Consider the following 20,859-nt stretch of genomic DNA (forward strand, 5'->3'; position numbering starts at 1 on the left):
ATAGTACTTTATATTTTATTGTTATAACGACTAGGCATAAGCAGACTATAATAGAGACTAGCATATGTACAATATAAATGTTGTAACGTATGAAAAATATAATGGCATAATTAGCACAAATCAAATCTGATGTCTTCGAAAATTTCACTTTTTTGTTGTGACGCGAACTGTTACCATCAATGTGCGTCACGGTTTACTTGAACATTACAAGATTCATTTTTTTACATATTCTACAAATATTTAGACTTTTGAAATCTACAGAATGAAAATTTAAACCTTATTCTAGGCTAATATTGATAAACTGGCCTAATGATAAACATATTTGACTATTTGTAGTATAGTTTTGAAATTGGATGAAAAACACGTTATTGTTGAAACTGATCTATTATTTAAAAGTTTTAAACCATTTGACGGTTAAGAATAAAATCGCTTGATTATGAATTTTCAACGAGAGAGGAGTTGCTGCACTGGATGGAGCTGCCATTAACCCCTCGCACCCTCATTAATCTGAAGGAATTATAATCTAGAACTGTAGAATCCACTAAACCCACTTTTATGAGACTTCAAAGTTGACCATCCACTACTCGACTCTAAACAAAGTTGAGATAAAAAAGAAATATCGCATTGCATAAATTTAGGAAAAACTGCTAGATTATAAATAACGTTTTATAGAAATATCTATGGTTGAAACATGAATCTTATTTTTCAGGGAAAAGTGGGTAAAAGAGTGGTAATTTAAGGGTTTGCGTCGGAATTTGCTTAGTTTTTCAGAGTTTAAGGATTCTGATTTAACATATGGGGGGGGGGNTTCTGTTTAGATCCCTATATATTTTATCCTAATTGTTTAAACCTTTTTTTTACTTTATGGATAAGAAAATTAGAGTACGAGGAGAGAAATCATTTTCTATATGGTATAACTGCAGTCACTGTACTATAGTTTTATTTTTGGACATCATTGAATAGAACCTTTAAAATTATTTTTAAGCAGAAGACTTATAAACTTGAAAAAATCCTTGGTCGAGTTAAAGTCTTATTCTTTTTAACCTAGTCACAACCAATAACAAGTAGAATGAAACTCGGACTTAGTTTCATCTTTTAATTAGAGTAGCAGCAGCTACAAATATTACAATTTTAAACGGTTATGAGTATGTCTAATATATCTCTAAAAATGTTCTGAGCCAGACTTGAAGACGAATTTTGACCAGTTTTTACTGAAGTTACATTTATTAAGAAAACTTACTCTTTCCAGTCCCTGAATCGCTCCAGTTGTCGAAGGAGGAGTTTTCATAACCACTAATAAATCCCGCCCTAGTCCTCCCTGTCCCCGCCCCCAGCCTATATGTATCCCCGGGGCGTGGCTTCTTCAAGGTCGGGGGTAGGCTGGGACTAGGCCACCTAAATATTGCAACCTTTAATACTTTATTTCATCTACAGGGTGTCCCATTAAACATAACTTCTGACAAATGATCTTTGATCTGAAATAGAAAAGACAATTTAAAAAAATTTCAAATTTTTAGCATACCGACGAGTTCAAATAAAAAAAAATAGCTTAGAAGGCGTGCAATCTTTTTTTCGTGATGGGACACTTTGATATTAGATAACAATGAAAGTTCAAATACGTCCTTCTTTCAATTGGCATCTTTAATGGGACACCCTGAACGGTATCATAAATTGTATTTGTTTAAAAATGTATTATGTTGTCGCTTTATAAGAATTGCAAGAGTTAAAAAAAAATATTAATGTCACTATTACAGAGTGTCTCACTAAATATGCACAAAAAGTGACGACTATTAAGCGTAATTACAAAGTGAACAAGGGTTTAATAGGTTGTGATTGAAGTTGTAGCAAAAATTGTGAGTCATGGAGTGAGTCACTACCTCTTGTCCCCCCCCCCTTGTAAACACTCTTAAATATATTTTTTTGGTTTGTGTATAAACATTTTTGGGGTTTTGACCTTCAAGAAGATTCACAAGAAACTGGGATTTGGCAAAGCAATTTATTTTCAAGTTTTTTATTTAGTTTAATAATTTCTGTCAGAGTTGAAGTAATAAAAACAAAAACGATTTTATCAGTAAACATTTAAAAATTTAATAGCAGCTTAAGATTCTTGTGGAGCCTCTGGAATGTGAAAAAACATGATAGAATGTTTTTTTTAAAATTAACACGATATCAATCCCTACCTGTAATGTGAATCCTGATCCTCCCATTGTGCTGTTTCTAAAGGAGGGGGTGGAGTATCTCTGCCCCGCCTCCTGTACGTGTAGACGAGGTGGGAGGGAGGGGGGCGTGGTTTCCAGCATGGGAGGGAGAGAAGAGAGAAGAAAATAATAAGAACTAGTGAGACAATGAAACCAAGAACAGGATACAGGAACGGAGATATGTTGTACAGATAATCCACACCACTACAATAAATATTATTTATATATGTTTATAGATATATCATACAGATAATCCACACAACTACAATACATATTATTTATATATGTTTATAGATACATCATACAGATAATCCACACAACTACAATAAACAAAATTTATATATGTTATAGATATATCGTCAGATTTAGAATTTGTTTCTTTCTAGTTGGATAATGTATTTTAGATATTTGTTTACCATTTTATTCAACTGTGTCTAGTACTCTCCATGTATAGTTATCAAATAAGCTTTTTAAAGTAAAAAGAAGAGCCCAAAAAAAATATTTTTGGACAAAAACTTTTGTATATGATAATGGATTTTTTCAAAATTCAAAAACTTTAAGTGGTTATCCGTAATAAATTTTATTTTCCCGGTTATACGTAATACATTTTATTTACCCGTCATGTAAAGAGGGGGGTGCCCGACTCACAACGGTATAACTCTTTAAACCTTTGTCGTTATAGTTTTGCTAACTTGTAAAGTGTTTGAATTCTGGCCATTTTTTCCAGTCCCTTTTACTTTTAAAGTTAAAATATTGACTTTTTTTAATATTACAAAGCTTGTAGGCCGGGCCCTCTAGGAAATAAATATTAAATCTACAGTTCCTTTAGGAACCATGGAACAATGCTTAAAAACTATTCTCTAAATTCTGATTCATAATTAAAATAAACATTATGTTGACCTTTTCGTCAAATTTTGAGGGAACTGCACAATTTTCCTGTACACATTGCCTATCAGCATTCTATACTTTAACCTGTCTCCGCTTGTAACAAGTAATAAAGGAACTTCCATAAAATAATGTAAATTGCTGTTTCTGGGAGGAATGTAAACAAAGCTTAGCTTAAAAAAGTATCATTGCATCACATTAAAAAAATTGGTATTTTGGGAAAGGGGTAGGTCATTTAATGTAATATTGGTTGCAGGGAAGGTTTAAATACTTTGCTTATGTGTTTATTTGTTAGTAACAATAAATGTGTACTATTATGTGTGTACTAGAAACAGAGGACTGAGTAGTCAGGGGGTTTTCAGGCCCCAACGGGTGGAGTCCCCTTGGAAAGAAAAAAAATGTAAGCCCCCCCTGGACAAATTAAGTTTTAGAAGTGTGAAAAATGGATTAAGAAAACGTGGTGCTGACTGCTGACTAGTTTATAAATCCCCCGAAATTATTCAGCATATTGGAATTGAACTGCCTGGTTCTCTTGAAACCCTACAAGATCAAAGAACTATCCTGTCCCAGGCACGTGATAATAAAAATGAAACCCTACAATTACATGCCAGGGACCAGGGGCTACACACACTAATTTTCTATTATAATAACACTCAAAAAATCTACTTTAGAATTTTGACTTTAAAATGTCTTTATTTATGATATCTGGAATTGTTTAGATTACGAAGTTGGGTCCCCTATATACTAGTTGGTGCGGCCCCAGACCGAGGATTTTAAAGTATTGTAAGCTAAGGAGTTGAAAACTAATATCTTTACATTAGACCTTTCAGCTCATTCAGACCAGTGCTTGCCTCTATATAACAGGTATACTAAATTCACCAATTATAAATATATATTTTGAGGAATCTAAGAAATACAGATTTTAATTCCACCTTAACAATTAGAAGTATTAATAAACAAGAGTAAACAAAATAAAAACTAAAATTTAAAGATTCTGAAAACTCAATTTATTATAGTCAACGCAAAGTTTTCCAATGTGCATTGTTTTATCAATTATTGTGAGTCTATATGAATCTAAAAATACTTAGAAAACAGTTATTAAAGTTGAATTAGTTCCAGGGTCTAGGGTTGAGGAGGAGAAGAGAAGGAGTTTAGATGAAGGTTGGAAAATGAAGAAGGATAAGGAGTTTGGAAGCAACGCCAACCTTGTGACCAACATGGGGAAGAACGAGGACAAGGAGACCGGGAAGGACGAGGAGACGAAGAAGACTGAACTCAAGTTCTCTGATAGCACAGACCCGGAGAAAGTCACTACTAATCGTGACCAAAGGTTGGAAATTTACTCATTTTGCTAATCTTAAAAACTTTGATTACTTTTCCTCTGTCCTAAGTGTTATAGGTAAGGCAAAAGTTTTTTCTCCAAGGACCGAATTTAATGAATTTGAGGGGTCGCTGAATTGCCTACCGTCGGTTCAAATTTAAATAACCGATACACATCCTTTCTGATTCTTTAAATTTGAATCGGTGGTTCAAATTTGAACCGGCAGTTGGTAGTTCAACGGCGTAGCTCAAATTCATTAAATCCGGTTCCTGGCATAATTGTATTCCTGTTTAGGCTGGGTATGCTCCGTACTCAGAGTACGATAGAAGAACGGGTTCTGACACCGGATGAAAAAAGTTTTCTACTCTGCGTTGAAAGGAATCAGTTCTATGAAAGTTTCACTAAAGGAATTGAGTCTTTTCAAAAAACCAAAATTTTCTGATCTATATATCTCTGCAACCTGATGTTGTAAACCTTTGACATTTCAAACTTAGATTATTTCATACATCAGAATTACAGTTTGAAATATCAAAGGTCTGCGAAATAAGGTTACAAAGTTAAAGATTCCTATAGAAATATCTAAACTTTAAGGGAGTGTAAGCATAATTTCAAGCAGCGACCCTCCATGCAACGTCTTAACTTTACGCTTACAATCCCGTTAATTAAAAAAAATATTAAGGAACCCAATGTATAATTTCTTTAATTAAAAATTTTTATAAACTGCGTGTAGAGGAGATGTATCCTCTGCGAAGAATATCATCCAGGCAATGTCCAAGAGACCTCATATTTTCGACCTAAATTGTGTTGATCCTCTTGGTAGATCTGCTCTCATCATATCTGTTGAAAATGAGAACCTGGATATGATGGAGATGTTGCTTGAAATGGGGATTAAACCCAAGGATGCACTTCTTGTTTCGATCAGGTACGGGAGACAATAGTAGTGCTACAAAGGATTTTAGTCAGATTTTCTAATTCCTATATCTTTGCTACCTGATGGTGTAAACCTTTGATATTTTTAAAGATATAGGGATAAGAAATCAGAGTTTGTAGCAAATCCTTTGAGAATCTCTGAGAAAATGAAAATACTTGAATTTATAGATACCACTATAAATGCTTAGTGAAACCATCAATGCTATAAGTGTCTAATATTGCTCAAGGTTTGACCAATGCCACATGAGAGAATAGGTAGATGCTTTTTTACGTACATAAAGCTGTCCGCAGTTGACCAATTTTTGAAAATAGATGCGCGCATTAGCTTTTCACCGTGAACATTTAGGATACATTCGCTGCTAAGGTTTGAAGAATCCCTACATAGCTCAAAAACATTCATTATGTCATATATAATATTTTTTCTCCATTGTCCAAACATATTAAATCCAAAAAGTGTATTTTTCTAAATGACCTAGCTCATTTATTTTTTTTTACTTTTTTCAAAAGTTCCAACGGATATTAATTTCTTGATTGAAAATAAAGAAATTGATACGGTGGTAGGCGATTTTATCAATATAGTGAAGATGATTTACGATTTAAATTTGTTATTTGTATCAAGCTTTTAAACAGAACAGATATACAAAAACATGGAAACGGAGAGAAGCTGTCAATTAAAAAGGCTTCTCTTTAATTACTTGTAAACTTGTGATTTGAAAAAAACTTGTTAACAATTAAAGCTTAAATAAAAAAATCGTCTTCATTATATTGCAATAATCGCCTATATGTAATATGATAATTCCCCCACCCCCAAAAAAAATACCTTCTTTAGCAGTTTTGAAATTTTAGAGGCGATCTAATAGAATTTAAGATATGTTGACATAAAACGTTCAGGAATTACTCCCTGTATGTTATAGTATGGAAAAAGTTAAGTCGCTCATCGCGCACACCATTTTTCAAAATTAATAATCATTTGTGGACACCTTCACGTACATGATTCATTGAGTATAGATTCAAGTTTTAGGAAACTGATGAAAATATTCCATTGGATAAGTTTTAAACCATAATTGATGTTAAGGGAGGATTTTGTTGATGGTGTTGAAATGTTGCTGAGATATGAAGAAGAGAACGTGAAGGAAGGACAACCCTACTCCTGGGAGATTATGGATACATCAGTTGCTAACTTTACTGCTGATATTACACCTCTTATATTGGCAGCTCACAGGTGAAAACATGTTTTTAGAATTGACTAAATTATTTTTAAAATTATATTTTGAATTATTGAAACATGATGATTGAGAAACATCTTAAAACTATTTAAAATTCAGGGATGGTGATGGACCGAAAGTAAAAAAAGTAGACGTTAATTCTACATTTATTGAAAATATATTTCGGTCTGGGTTGACCCTCGTCAGTTCTAGAGATTGTTTCTGTCAGGAAGATTTTGATTCTGCGATTTTTGTTTAGATTTCAATTCTTTATACACCCCTTACAGTTAGATAGCTATCCAAGATGATTTAAATTATTATAATTAAGACATTTAATGTATTCAGGAACAATTTTGAGATATTAAAGATGTTGTTGGACCGAGGAGCAACTATACCAATGCCCCATAATGTTAAATGTTCCTGTGATGAATGTGTGATTGGTTCAGCTGATGATTCTCTTAAGTTCTCCTTGGCCAGAATAAATGCTTACCGGTAATTTAACATTTAAAGATTAAGCAATTAGTTTTACAAATGTACAGGGGTGTATGTAATTCCAATTTTTTATTCTGTCCCTGTTCAAATCTTTTGGATTTCCTTCCCTTCCATAAAAAATAATCTCCAAAAAGATGTAATTTTAGAGCATAGATGGCGCTGCAGGGAGTTTTTTTTTAATTACTGAAATTTGATTACTAGGCTTTCAGGACGCTTCGCGCCCATCTTCTATTTCAATTGTGAACATCTTCTCTTTGTAAACTTGTAAAACAACAAAAATAAGTTCGTGAATTTTCCGAATATAATGAAAATCCAATTTTGTTGGAGACTTATTTTTAAAATTTTGATCATCCATAAACCTTCCCAGTGGTCATGTGAGGCCCCGCCGTAGGGTTTCCAGCGAACGAAACGTTCGCGAAAAAATGCGAAAATTTTCTGTCGCATTTCGCGAAATTAAATGAAGCGAAAACGAAGCAAAATTTTGCGGAAAAAATATCGCAAAAATGCGAAAATTTTGGAAACACCATGAGTTTTATAGCTTCAACAAATTATTGCTCAAAAGAACTTGTGGAATTCTCTGCTCTTATAGCTCAATATTTGAAGCTTTATTATGTGATATAAATAATTTTTCTTCCTTTACTTACTTTACTTACTTTAATACATACGTTAAACCGTGATTATGAGCCAGGCAATTACAAAAAAGAAAAATGCGAAATTTTCGCATTTTTTCACGAAATTTTAGCTTTTTTTGCAAAATTTTCGCATTTTCCCGCGAAATTTTCGCATTTTATATTTCACGAAAATTTTGCATTTTTTCGCGAAAGAGATTGAAGCGAAATATCGCGGGAAAAGCGAAAATTTTCGCATTTTCGCGAGCGAAGAAAAAAAATTTATTTACTTATCGTGTACTTATACTTTATAAAAACATCTTTTACCATGTGGGATATAATTGACTTTGATTAGTTAATATACGTTTTTTTTATTTTAGGGCTTTATCTTCTCCTTCCCTTATAAGTTTGAGCTCCAGGTAAATATCAAATTCTTCATTAAGAACTATTTTTCAAGAGTTTGATTTTTGTCATTGAACGACTCACTGCGAATACAGTGTTGAGCCTTGGAGCAATGGCTCAACACTGGAAAATTGCTCTCACTTTAAAGCATGGGGGGGGGGAGCTACGGAAAATAAAGAGAACATTCTAAGTTGTACGAGTATGCTAATAAAGTAAAAAAATGTATTCAACGTAATTGAGTCTTTGCAACAAACTCTGGTTTTCTAATCTAATTATCTTTACAACCATAATGTCGTATACCTTAGACATTTCGAACCATAAATTATGGTGGATCAGATAAACTAAATGGTGTACACTGCAACCGGTTGCAAAGATTTATGGATAATAAATTTGAATTTGTGGCAAAGGCTGAATTCCTTTCTATTTAGTTTTACTATTGTTTGAATGAAAATAACTGTATTTATATCTAATTGAAAATGATGCTTTTGAAGGGATCCTGTTCTAACAGCCTTCCAGCTGTCTGACGAGCTGAAAAGGTTGGCTAGAGCTGAATCTCAGTTCCGGGATGAATATATCAAACTGAGGAAACAAGTTCAAGAGTTTGTCACTGGTCTAGTGGATCAAACAAGGTAATTTAAAAAATATTTAATTATTTTCTCGGTAAACAGATATTCAAATCAAGTTCTCCAATTTAAACTTTAGTTTATAAGTATTTAGTTTTAAAGATTTCTCATCTTTTGAATAAAAGACATTTTTTCTTTATGTACGTAAATAATTTTTTCCATTTAATTATCTATTGAAAACTGTTATCTTTAATTACAGGACTTCATATGAACTTGAGGTGATTCTCAATCATAATCCTGAGGGAGCGCCCTGGCAAATAGGAGATTTTCAAACCCTGGATAGATTAAAACTTGCTGTTCAATACAAACAGAAAGATTTTGTTGCTCATCCCAGTGTACAGCAGTTGCTGGCATCAATATGGTATGAAGGATTGCCAGGGTTTAGAAGAAAAAATATTTTCTCTCAAATAACAGATTTGATTAAACTTGCATGCATGTTCCCAATCAATAGCATTATCTATATCATGGCTCCCCATTCCCCCGGGGGGAAATTCATGCGGAATCCATTTGTAAAGTTCGTTTCTCACTCTGCATCTTATCTTTTCTTCCTGTTCCTACTTGCTCTAGCATCCCAGAGGATTGAACATGTGGTTTTATCAATTCTAATTTGGTTATTCCCAGGGGTTGAATTGTTTGAGAAAACACAAGCGGATTGGATAAAATATGAACGCGGAAGTCTACCCCATTATATCGAGATGCTGATTATAGTTTGGGTTCAAGGTTTGATGTGGACTGAGATTAAAAAGCTCTGGCAGGATGGGTTGATTGATTATCTTAGTGATCTTTGGAACTTTGCTGACATATCAAGTTATGGCGCTTTTATGGCCTGGATTGGATTAAGAGGATTAGCCTGGTTGTTAGTGCAGAAAGAACAATGGGATGGTGTGGACCCGGAACTTATTTGGACAACAAAAGATTCATGGAACACATTTGAACCACAGCTCCTTGCAGAAGCCATGTTTGCTGCAGGTATGATATCATCATACCTTAAACTTGTTCATATTCTCTCCATCAATCCGTATCTTGGACCATTGCAAATTGCGTTGGGAAAGATGGTAATTGACATCTGTAAATGGATGTTTCTCTATATCCTTGTTGTATTTGCTTTCGGATGTGGTATGAATCAATTGCTTTGCTACTATGCTGACTTGGAAAGACAGAAATGTTACAGTTTGCCCGGGGGACTTCCAGATTTTGAAAATGAGCCTGATTCTTGTGTCAGTTGGAGAAGATTTGCAAATCTTTGGGAAACATCTCAGTCTCTTTTCTGGGCCAGCTTTGGTCTTGTTGACTTGGGCGATTTTGAACTGACGGGAATAAAAGAATTCACAAGATTCTGGGGACTTCTTATGTTTGGAAGCTATTCCATTTGCAATCTTATTGTACTGATAAACATGCTCATTGCCATGATGTCAAACTCCTACCAAATCATATTCGAAAGATCAGACACAGAGTGGAAATTTTCAAGAAGCAAATTATGGATGTCATACTTTGATTCTGGCAGCACTGTACCACCACCATTTAATCTTATTCCAAGTCCTAAGTCAATCATCAGGATTTTATGCTGCAGAAAAATAGGAAAGAAACTGTTCACTGAACAAGATACTGAGGAAGCCAATGAAAGATACCATAACGTTATGAAGTTTGTTATACGTAGATACATCACTAATGAGCAAAGAAAATCTGAAGATTTTAGCATAACTGAGGATGATATTCAGGAAGTCCGACAGGATATAAACTCCTTTAAATACGAGCTATTAGATATTTTGAAGAATAACAACATGGTTGTACCAAACACGAAAAGGGGTGCTGGTGTTGTTGGAAGAAAGTCTAAGAATATGGAAAGGCAAATTCAGAAAGGTTTCAACATAACTCAGGGAGTTGAAGGAGTAATGGAAGCCTTCTTTACTGCAAGCCAAGAGGAGAAACCCAAAGATGTATTTAAAAGATTTGCCAAAATTATAAATGACAAGAAAAAGAAAGGTGAAAAAGTAAACAGAGATTCTCTTAGAAGAGAGGCTGGATCCATAAGAAGAGATCAAATTGGAAGTCACCAAGCATCCATCAGGAAGCACAGAAGCTCCCTCAAGAGATCTTTGTTGCAAAGAGGAAGCTCTCAACAAGAAATTAAGATGGTACTGACAAGACTGAATTCTGAAGAGCTGGTTGCATTTAACCCTCATTTGTCAGATTATGCTCCTGCAGCAAGACGAGCTTATGCTAAATTCAGAACTGCTCTTGATGATTATAATTCAAAATATAAGGGTCCTGAAACTACAGTAACATCTGAAGATTCTGCTAATAAAGCAAAAAATAGAGATAGTTTAAGAAAACTAGTTATTGAAAAGGCTAAATCTATGGACTCTACATCCTTAGATGGTGATCTGCAGATCGATAAAACTGCTGCTGATCTAGAAAAAATAATTGATGCCCCAGCAAAGTCTCCAGCTAAATCAAGCGGAGGTGTGGTAAATCAAGGATTTGAACCAGATGAACTTAAAGTAAAGATTATTCCACCTTCTCATCAAGGATCTGTAATAGATCCATCGGATGACCCTTCACTTAAAACCCCTGCAGCTTCACCCAAACCATCTGCTCCCTCTACCCCCTCTGCAAAGGCAGCAGCTGGTAAACCTCCAACCTCTCCATCTACCCCCTCAATCCCTTCTCCAAGTGCAGAAACTATAAAGCCTCCAGCTTCCCCATCTACCACCTCAGCAAGTGCAGCAACTCCTAAGCCTCCATCCTCACCTTCTGCCACATTAACACCATTTTCTGCTGCTACTGCATCTACACCATCAGCCCTTGGAAGCCCAATTCCTCCTAGTTCTCCAGCGACCTCCTCTACCCCTCAACCTCCAAAAAGTCCTCTACCAACACCAAAAACTGAGCAGATTACTCCACATAAAGAAGGACCTCCAGCTACTCCTGAAAAACTACCCGCTGAAACTACAACTGAAATAAAGGCTGCAGAAAAATCTCCAGCTAAAGCATCAACGGAGAGACCGAAAGAAGAAGAAGCTAAACCTAAAAGTCCAGCTGCTGTAGCAGCAGTTCCCAAAACAGCTACAGCTGAAGAGCCGAAAGGAAAGTTTGATCCTGAAGGTAAATCTGCAGTTTCTGGACAAAAGAGAACAGGATGGATCTAAATCATCCAAGAAATCAATATTAATCTTCTATAAAAAAATCTAGCAATACATCTACATCATCTACATTAAAGCTGGCCTGAGTATGTAGCCAATCTATATTTAATGGTTTAGATTAAAGTTTCTGTACATAAAAATAATATCTCATATTTACCTAAATTCATTGGAGGTAACCGACTCCACTGAAAATAATGTGATTATTTACTGGTTTTATTCTTTTTATTAAAAAATGAAAAAAATGTTGAAAAAAATGTATTTGAAAAAATCGGTCCAGTCGGCTATACGCAACATTTATATATGAATATCTTGTTTTATTATATAGATTATAATCTAAAATACAAAAAGTGATATTACCTAACGATGAAGAGGAATTAGTGTGAAGTTGTAGAAATACATCCTGGTCGCAACCTTCAATACTAGTCTCAAGCACAGGTCGTCTTATTCCCCTGAACAGATATTTCTTCTGAGGTCAAATTTAATTAAAAGCGAGAACTAGTTTAACTAGGTTTCAATTACTTCTCTAGTGCATAGCTACACTAGAGAAGTAAATCAACTATTAGTTCTCACTTTAAATAATTCTTATTTTTTATAAACTACGACATGTAATATTAATGATTGTTAGTGTCGGGAGTACATCTTGTATTTGCAATATCACTGTAATCTTATTCTCAAATAGAAATACAGCGGAAACCAGTTTCCCACTATCCGGTCAGTCATTTTACAGAAACATATGATAAAAATAGTAGTGCCAAAAAAAGAAATAATTTAATGACTAATTCATCTACTATACTCCTTTCATTCTTCAACTACTTAAAGATTGTAACCAGATGTCTCAAACAATGAATTCTTTTGGATACAAAATTTGAAATATCAAAAGTTTACGCCATCAGGTTTTAAAAATACAGGGATTAGTAAAAATTATAGTATTAGTTAGCACGTTGAGGAAAAGTTGATTTAACTATTTCATAACAAAAAATATCTACATACTTGTTAGAAAAACTAATTTCAAAACTTATTAAAAAATCTTCTACTTACTTAGTTAGGAAAAGAGCTCCAACAGCTACCCATATAGTTACTCCATTCCCCACCACTATACCTACACTTGCACCCTAAACAGTTAACCCTTTAAAAAACGGTGTGTGGGGGGGGGAAGAATCTATGTATAGACTGGGAGATGAATTTCCTTTAAATTACTATTCCCAGCCTGATTATAGTGTTAATAGATTAAATTAACCCGACAAATAAATTGCATTTTAGACACACAAAAAGTCGTGAAATGCCATAATCAAGGCATGATGTTTTACGTACTATGAAAAAATTGGATAGTGCTATGATTTTGACTTAGTATTTTGAATTTAATCTCATCTGTACCAGTTTAAGTATGGGGGGGGGCTATGGGGGCTCAGCGTCCCTGGAATGGATNTCCCCCCCACTGCCCTAAAAAGAAAAAAAAAATGAAGTCCCCTGAACACATTTCTGAGTACCCCCTTGCTAAGCGTATTTTTCATAAAATTAACCAAGATACTTACTATTTTATTGGTGAAGGGTAAAAAGTATCCAAGAAGAAAGATCGAGAGAAGAGGTCCTGACAGCATTCCTTCAATGGTTAAGAATTCATAACTAAAAGTATATGTATGTATACTATATGCACACATACAGGTGGCAGAACGGGATGGTACACCAAATGAACCATCTCCTTGTGGGCCTAACTGTAGTACTTAACAGAGATGTAACTTTAAAATGTTAATTTAGTCCCCCCTTGGGACCCTTGGTAACAGAAGACAGTTAGCTTATCCCTCAAACAAAGGAGGTCGTCTTCCATCGAGAGAAAAGATAAGGCAAAAAAATTGTAAAGAACAAAAATGTTTGAGACCATATTTGGGTGAAGATATATATAATCTAACCATTAGAAGTTGCTGCAACCTTGAGTATTCCGTCTAGCCCGGAGAAACCTAGAGATATACTAACCTATAGAGATTGCTTCAACCTTGAGAATTCCGTCTAGCCCGGAGAAGCCATGGGATATACTAACCTATAGAGGTTGCTTCAACCTTGAGTATTCTATCTAGCCTGGAGAACCCTAGAGATATACTTGAAGTAAATGACTTACTCCTAAAACTGTTCTCAGACCTGTATCAATCCAGCTGCAACTCGTTAGATATCAATGTCAACACGGACACAAGCTAATAAGCTTTCAATGTCAACATGGACACAAGCTAGTAAACTATCAATGCCAAACCAATATGGCACGATCTCATCAGCTATGAATGTCAACACGGACACAAGCTAGTAAACTATCAATGCCAAACCAATATGGCACGATCTCATCAGCTATGAATGTCAACACGGACACAAGCTAGTAAACTATCAATGCACGATCTCGTATGCTATGAATGTCAACACGGACACAAGCTAGTAAACTATCAATGCCAACCCAATATGGCACGATCTCGTCAGCTATGAATGTCAACACGGACACAAGCTAGTAAACTATCAATGCCAAACCAATATGGCACGATCTCGTCAGCCATGAATGTCAACACTGACACAAGCTAGGAAACTATCAATGCCAAACCTATGGGCACAATCTCATCAACTTGTACGTTAAAACAAGAAGCAATTACTCTATCACCATAACCAATTGGAGTCTATTGCAACTAATGTTTATTTAGAAATCTATGTTACATATTAAGTTAATATACATATTTACAGGATTTGCGCAGATATATATTATTGTAGTTAAGCTGCTCACAATACTTAGCTAATCTAATCGCATTACAAGTTTTGCGTAGTTCAAGATAAATGCATTTAGATTTACTGACAATGTCTAACATAATTTATCTAGGTATGTTCAAATGTATAATTATATGATCAGGAACTGTATTTATTACATACTAACCTATAGAAGTTGCTGCAACTTTGAGTATTCCATCTAGCCTGGAGAAACCTAGAGCTAACCCTGTTGATATCAATCCGAACCCAGACGCCAGGCATCGGGTTATTGCAACCTTCTGAAATGAATTGAGTTAAATTACAACAAACTTTGACTTTCTAATCTCTATATTTTTGCTTTATCTTTGTGGCAAAAAACTCAATTTCTTTTATTCTACAATTCTCGGTTCTTTACAGACATTATTTTTCCATTGCGTAAAAACATTTACTTATTCAAAGAGGGGAGAATTTTATTGATAGCAAGCAAGCAAAAAAAGTTGAACTACGGCTATCTCAATTTCTTGTTGTAGAATTAGCAGCGTCTAGTTCAACTATATATCTCTTTTCATAAATTCCAACCTAAGAACTTTTGAGAATTCATTCAATCATTGTAAGGGTAGCTTTGAAATTCTTTTTATGCATAAACATTTTTAAATACATTAATGTTATATTTATGAAGGGGGAAGGAGGCTCAGAAGTAAACTCCTATTCTAAATGATTAACGCCCGAGTCAAGCACGAATGGTTATAAATAGTAAGGCTTTTATTATTTAAGGAGGGTTTGTATTAGTTTTTTTAATGAACTGGCATATTGACTTCATTTATTGGGAGGCATTTTGGATTCGTAACGGTGCCCTATAATAAGTAAAAATGAAGAAGATTTCCTTGTTTTGCTATCTGAAAGTTGATAATTTGAATTGTTGGTTCATGCTGCAGAAACAGAAAGGAAAATTGAAAAACGACTATTTCTCTGATACAGGTAAGTAAAGGATACCGTTATGAATCAGGCATGCAACTCTTCTAAGGGCCACACACAATTTGGTTGACAGTTCTTTTCAAGAAAAATGTCTTTTTTATACCTTAGCCTCTGTCAGGTTAATTGCCCAATTGCTCTGGGATAAGAAATCCTCCCAGAGGACGGAGGCCAGGGAGTTGAGTCCAGAGGATACAGATGATAGAGCACCAGAGACCAGAGCTCCAAGGAAGAGACCTCCGAGGCCGTGCACAGGAATTAGAAACTTTTGTACAAAATATGTCGCGATAGAATCCGTTTTCTAAAGAACAACAAAATAATACTTGAAATAAAAACTATTTTAATTCTAATCCTCTGTTTAAAAGCAATCCAATAACTTACCTTTCAAAATCTTTGGATTCAATAATAAGAATTTTGAAGATTTTTAAAGTAAATTAGATGGTATTTTAGGTGATCTTGAATTTAAAGAGTTGTGTGTAAGTTATATAATTGTACCCTGAATCCTCTTATCTTATAAAAAAGTTATCCCTGTTTAATATTATTATTTCCATCATTGGTGGATCTCTTTAACAGGGACTTACAGGTTTTTGAAGCGGAGATAAGTGTCAAATTTTAAGAGAATTTTTACTTTTTAAGAAAGAAAAGCGATAATAAACTTCTCATTTCTTTTTCAATAAATAGCTGACGGGTACCGTTGTGAATCTAGCATGTATCACAGTTACTTAAATTGATGGTGGGTCACTTTAAAAAAAGAAATATTTATAAAAAAATATTGTTGATTCCCTGAATTTGTCCTGTAGTGAGTGGATCACAGTCCCTGAATGTATTAAAGATGACCAGCCCAGCTAGTATTGCACCCAGGTTGATTATCCAGATTACTGACAAGATTTATATTCGTATGTTGGGTTTAACATATTTAGTAAATTGTATTGAAATGTAGACATTAGTAAAAATTATTTTTACCCTGAATTACTGGTACATCTATCCGACCTCGTAAGTGAGAAAGCCATCTTGTTTATGTTTCATTTTATAAACAAAATATTATTAACTCTTCAGGAAACATAGTTTCGTCGGAAAAACTGTCAGTTTAAAATCTAAAATCAAATTTACTTTAGTTTAGGAGAATTCAATATATTTTTATGATTGGTTAAAAGTTAAAAAGCGAATATTTTCTTAACCTAAAAGATTCACAGCTAGGGACCTAAAGAAAAAAAACATAATAAAAAACTGTTTAAATTTTTTGTTTTCCTTGTTTATTTTGTTAATGGCACTGCATTACTGTTGGCTACTGAAAACTCCGGTTCATTTGAAGTTCCTTACCGAGTCAACTTACAGTTATATAGGCATCTAGAGCAAGTAATGCAGTACATATATGCATTACGTTTTACCGTACAGACTATAGACGGGACGGTACACCAAATGAATAATCCCCTGATAGAGTACACAGAAATGACGTATCAGATATGGCGGTTCCTAGTCTACCTTCCTTGCTTTTTTCTGTAATTTTTTTTCTCCAAAAAGAATGTTAAAAAAAGTATATCAACTAAAAATTGTGGTAATTGTCATGGATATACAAATATTTACAGTGACAGAAAGTAAATGTTAGAATGTTAGTGTAACAGTCGGAAATAATATGTAACAGATTAATTTCTTTTTTAAAATAAAAATCCTTTCAAGGTGCTTTAAAAGCGGTCTGCAAAATTACATTGTTCTTTTTCACTTCTTTTATATCTTAATTCATATCTCAACATTTTAAGATTAAAAATAACCCAGCATTTACTAAAAATTAATCTTAAAAATATTTTTACTTTTTTCTTTCTGTTGATTCAATCCAGTTTCTAAACCATGTATATTTTGTATAACGAAAATTGTTTATTCACATTTGGAGAAAAGAATTTCAAATGCTGAGAACCTAAACGGGAGTCTTTAAACTATGCATTTGAATTTAAAATAAAGATAAAGGTTTTTTTGGACAAAATAAATCCCCTTCTTACACTCCCGAAAACAAAAAATTTAACACATTTTTAGAACAGAAGTAACTGAAAAAAACTCTGTGCTTACCAACGTGCAGTAGAGATTGATTTTGTTGAGCAGAATCTTTGTACTTGGGTTTGGTGACAGGAGAAAATAGTTCCCCACTGAATTTCAGGGAGAAAATTTAAACTTGTTATGTGTTTTTAAACATATTTTTACTGCGCAATTAGAGGACCATCGTTTCAATTTCAAGCAACCCTCCCATTAAAGAGTGGGATTTTTCGTCATACTACCCTTTAAACCTTGTTCTGACTAATAATATGAAAAGCATGTCTAGCTTTAAATGGTGTTATATTCTAAACATTTCTTCATAGCATCTGCAGAAATTTTTATGGATAATTTTATTGTTTGAATGTTTAAATCTCTTCCTGAATTAGCTGCCCGAAGAAAATACTAAGGGTTGATGTTCTCTGGGTTGGGTCTGTAGACCAATCTGCCAGCTGTATCCTACCCCTGGAGACAGAATTGAACCACGCTCCGCTAAATCCATCAGGATCCGTCCTCAACCCCAGAACTATCATTCCGATCAATCCTGCGATCATTATTCCAGCCTAAACAGATATATTACTCATTGATTAAATGAAATACATTTTTGGAAATATTTTTATCCAATTATTTAGTTTCCTCAACACCGAGATCAAATAAACCATCTTATGTTGATTACAATATATGAACAATGTGATGTTGATTACAATATATGAACAATGTGATGTTGGTTACAATGGTCAATGTATTGTTGATTTCAATATCAACAATAAATTGTTCATTACAATGAATAATCTATTGTTGGTTTCAATGTATCCAGGGATGTTAATTACAATGAACAATGTGACGTTGACTACAAAAAACGATGGACAATGAACTATGTTGGTTACAATGAACATCGTGTTGTTGATTATTAACAATGTTATGTTGATTTCAATGAACAAAGCGCTGTTGATTACACAATAAACAACGCGATATTGATTTCAGTGAAGAATGTGACGTTGATAAAAATTAAGAACGCATGATGTTGATTACAATAAACAAAGTGGCGTTTATTTTATTGAACATTAAATAACGCGATGTTGATTACAATAAACAATATATTATTGTAACTATTCCCAATTGAGGAAAAGAGTTTTAACTACTTCAATAAAAACTTGATGGAACTCAGAACAAATATATATTTCGATATATTACATATCCTTCTCAATTCTTGGGGAATAGTGTTTAAGCATTACAATGAACAATGCATTGTGAAATACAATGAACAATGTGATGTTGATTACAATGAACAATGTGATGTTGATAACAATGAACAATGTGATGTTGATAACAAAGAGCAATCTGATGTTGATAACAAAGAGAAATCTGATGTTGATAACAATGAGCAATGCGATGTAGATAACAATGAACAATTTGATGTTGATTACAATGAATAATGTGATGTTGATAACAATGAACAATGTGATGTTGATAACAATAAACAATGTGATGTTAATTACAACGAACAATGTGATGTTGATAACAATGAATAATGTGATGTTGATAACAAATGTGATGTTGATAACAATAAACAATGTGATGTTGATAACAATGAACAATGTGATGTTAATTACAACGAACAATGTGATGTTGATAACAATGAACAATGTGATGTTGATATTAATGAACAATGTGATGTTTATTACAATGAACAATGTGATGTTGATATTAATGAAAAATGTGATGTTTATTACAATGAAAAATGTAAAAACCTTATCTTTGTATTGACTTTTGGTGGTTTCTTCTAATATTTCTATATCCATTTATAAATGTGGACAAAAAGTGCTTGATTTGTCACTTTCAGTACTACTTAACTTAATCCATGGATTACCAATACACAAGTTTTGACCTCGGAAAGGCCTTTACCTGCCATGCGTCCGTCCAGACGACTGTTCTAAGGCCGCCGAATGCTGTAACGAGAACTGAGAATAGTCCGGAACCGATTATAAATGCCCAGACAGGTCCACCAGTCATCAAGGATAAACTTTATAAAAATATATACATTAATTTTTATAATCCTCACTTTATCTTCCCGGCTTGTTGATTTAATATGTAATAAGGTATGATAAACCGTTCAGATGCTATGATAAAGGTTTTATTTGAATAAGATAATGTGGAAAGTGGAAAGAGATTGGGTATAAAACCATGATAAAAACACCTGGCCAAGGGTTTAGTTATGAAAGGAATTGAGTTTTTTTTTCACAAACTCTAATTTTCTAATCCCTATGTCTAAGCAACACGATGTCATAACCTTTGATATATCAAACTATACATGCTGTAAGGTGAAATAGTCTAAGTTTGAAATATCAAAGCATTATAACATTGGGTTGCAAAGATATAGGGATTAGAAAATTTGGGTTTGTTGCAAAAGCTTAATTTCTTTTAATAACGAGTTTGGATTTTTGATATTTATCTCGTAATGTTTCTGTTTCTAGGTGAATCCTTCCCTAACTATAATTCATTTGTAAAAATATCTCGTTACAAATTGAAAAGTCTGAATCACAGGCTAGATATACACAGACTGCTCATAAGCTCTCACGAGATAGTCTAAGGAGGGTTATAGATATCCCGGCAGGCTATGCTACATTTCCACGAAAGATTTTTGACTGCCATCTAACGGCCACTATTTGCATATAATACCCATTCAGGGGATAAGTTTTAGAAATTTTAGAGAAATACTCTAACTTTTGACATAAAACATAAATTTCATAAATTTAGGCTGTTTTGTATTTCGTGTCCAAAGGATCCTTAAATATTCCTAAATACAGACGTCTGTTTATTGGTCGTGTACTCCAGTTGTACACAACGGAACCGGCTGTGGAAAATATTGCATTGTCTAACCTTTAATAGATCTCTGTATTCTCTTATCTCTGTTATCAACCCTTGATCAGTGATTATGTATACCAATAGAAATCTGTTTTAGTTGATGTGATATCTCTTCCGTTTATAAATTAAGTGATTAAGATGGAGGATTGGGACGATAAGGATTATAATCCGAATTAAGGTTTCATATTTTATACAGGGTTACCCACAAAATATAAGACTCTAGTAACAACATAAACTTTTTACATAAATTATGTTCAGTTAATCCTTATGGTGACTTATGTTTTAAGCATATAGTAAATACAGTGTACAGTTTGCAGAAAAATGCCTCTATATTCTGTGTATAATAGTTCACACATAGAATATAACATGCTTTATTCGTGAAATAATTGAAGAAAAAAATTAACAGTATTAACTTTTTCCTTTTTTATGATGAACATAATTACGTTTTAATCTTGATAATTTATTTTCTTTTTCCTGT

General features: G+C 33.7%; 2 protein-coding genes across 4 annotated transcripts in view; one reads left to right on the forward strand and one right to left on the reverse strand.

Moving 5' to 3' along the window:
* Window positions 1-3: 3 nt before the first annotated feature.
* Window positions 4-20,859, reverse strand: part of LOC111697350 (sodium-coupled monocarboxylate transporter 2) — a 31,607-nt gene continuing 10,751 nt past the window's right edge. Inside the window, exons 7-20 of one of the 2 annotated variants that reach the window (XM_023467330.1) lie at window positions 19,422-19,539; window positions 17,903-18,079; window positions 17,556-17,638; window positions 16,673-16,695; window positions 16,278-16,372; window positions 15,601-15,795; window positions 14,710-14,821; window positions 13,340-13,407; window positions 12,846-12,919; window positions 12,165-12,256; window positions 11,965-11,992; window positions 2,181-2,402; window positions 1,241-1,395; window positions 4-590 (exon numbers count right to left, since the gene is read on the reverse strand). In XM_023467330.1, the coding sequence (XP_023323098.1) occupies window positions 517-590; window positions 1,241-1,395; window positions 2,181-2,402; window positions 11,965-11,992; window positions 12,165-12,256; window positions 12,846-12,919; window positions 13,340-13,407; window positions 14,710-14,821; window positions 15,601-15,795; window positions 16,278-16,372; window positions 16,673-16,695; window positions 17,556-17,638; window positions 17,903-18,079; window positions 19,422-19,539 (1,516 nt within the window). In that variant the 3' untranslated portion in view covers window positions 4-516. The remainder of the gene's footprint in view (window positions 591-1,240; window positions 1,396-2,180; window positions 2,403-11,964; window positions 11,993-12,164; window positions 12,257-12,845; window positions 12,920-13,339; window positions 13,408-14,709; window positions 14,822-15,600; window positions 15,796-16,277; window positions 16,373-16,672; window positions 16,696-17,555; window positions 17,639-17,902; window positions 18,080-19,421; window positions 19,540-20,859) is intronic. The other variant, XM_023467331.1, reaches the window with a different exon arrangement.
* LOC111697349 (transient receptor potential protein) lies at window positions 2,757-11,958 on the forward strand. Of its 2 annotated transcripts, none has more exons than XM_023467328.1 (9): window positions 2,757-3,947; window positions 4,197-4,413; window positions 4,699-4,782; window positions 5,135-5,326; window positions 6,410-6,556; window positions 6,885-7,031; window positions 8,020-8,058; window positions 8,533-8,670; window positions 8,864-11,958. In XM_023467328.1, exons 2-9 carry the CDS (start codon window positions 4,253-4,255, stop codon window positions 11,811-11,813), a joined length of 3,858 nt encoding a protein of 1,285 aa, XP_023323096.1. In that variant the 5' UTR covers window positions 2,757-3,947; window positions 4,197-4,252; the 3' UTR covers window positions 11,814-11,958. The 2 variants fall into 2 exon arrangements, with proteins under 2 accessions (XP_023323096.1, XP_023323097.1); XM_023467329.1 differs by having other exon boundaries at window positions 4,203-4,413.

Source organism: Eurytemora carolleeae, unplaced genomic scaffold (genome assembly GCF_000591075.1).
Source record: "Eurytemora carolleeae unplaced genomic scaffold, Eaff_2.0 scaffold10, whole genome shotgun sequence".
In the NCBI taxonomy this organism is placed as follows: Eukaryota; Metazoa; Arthropoda; class Copepoda; order Calanoida; family Temoridae; genus Eurytemora; species Eurytemora carolleeae.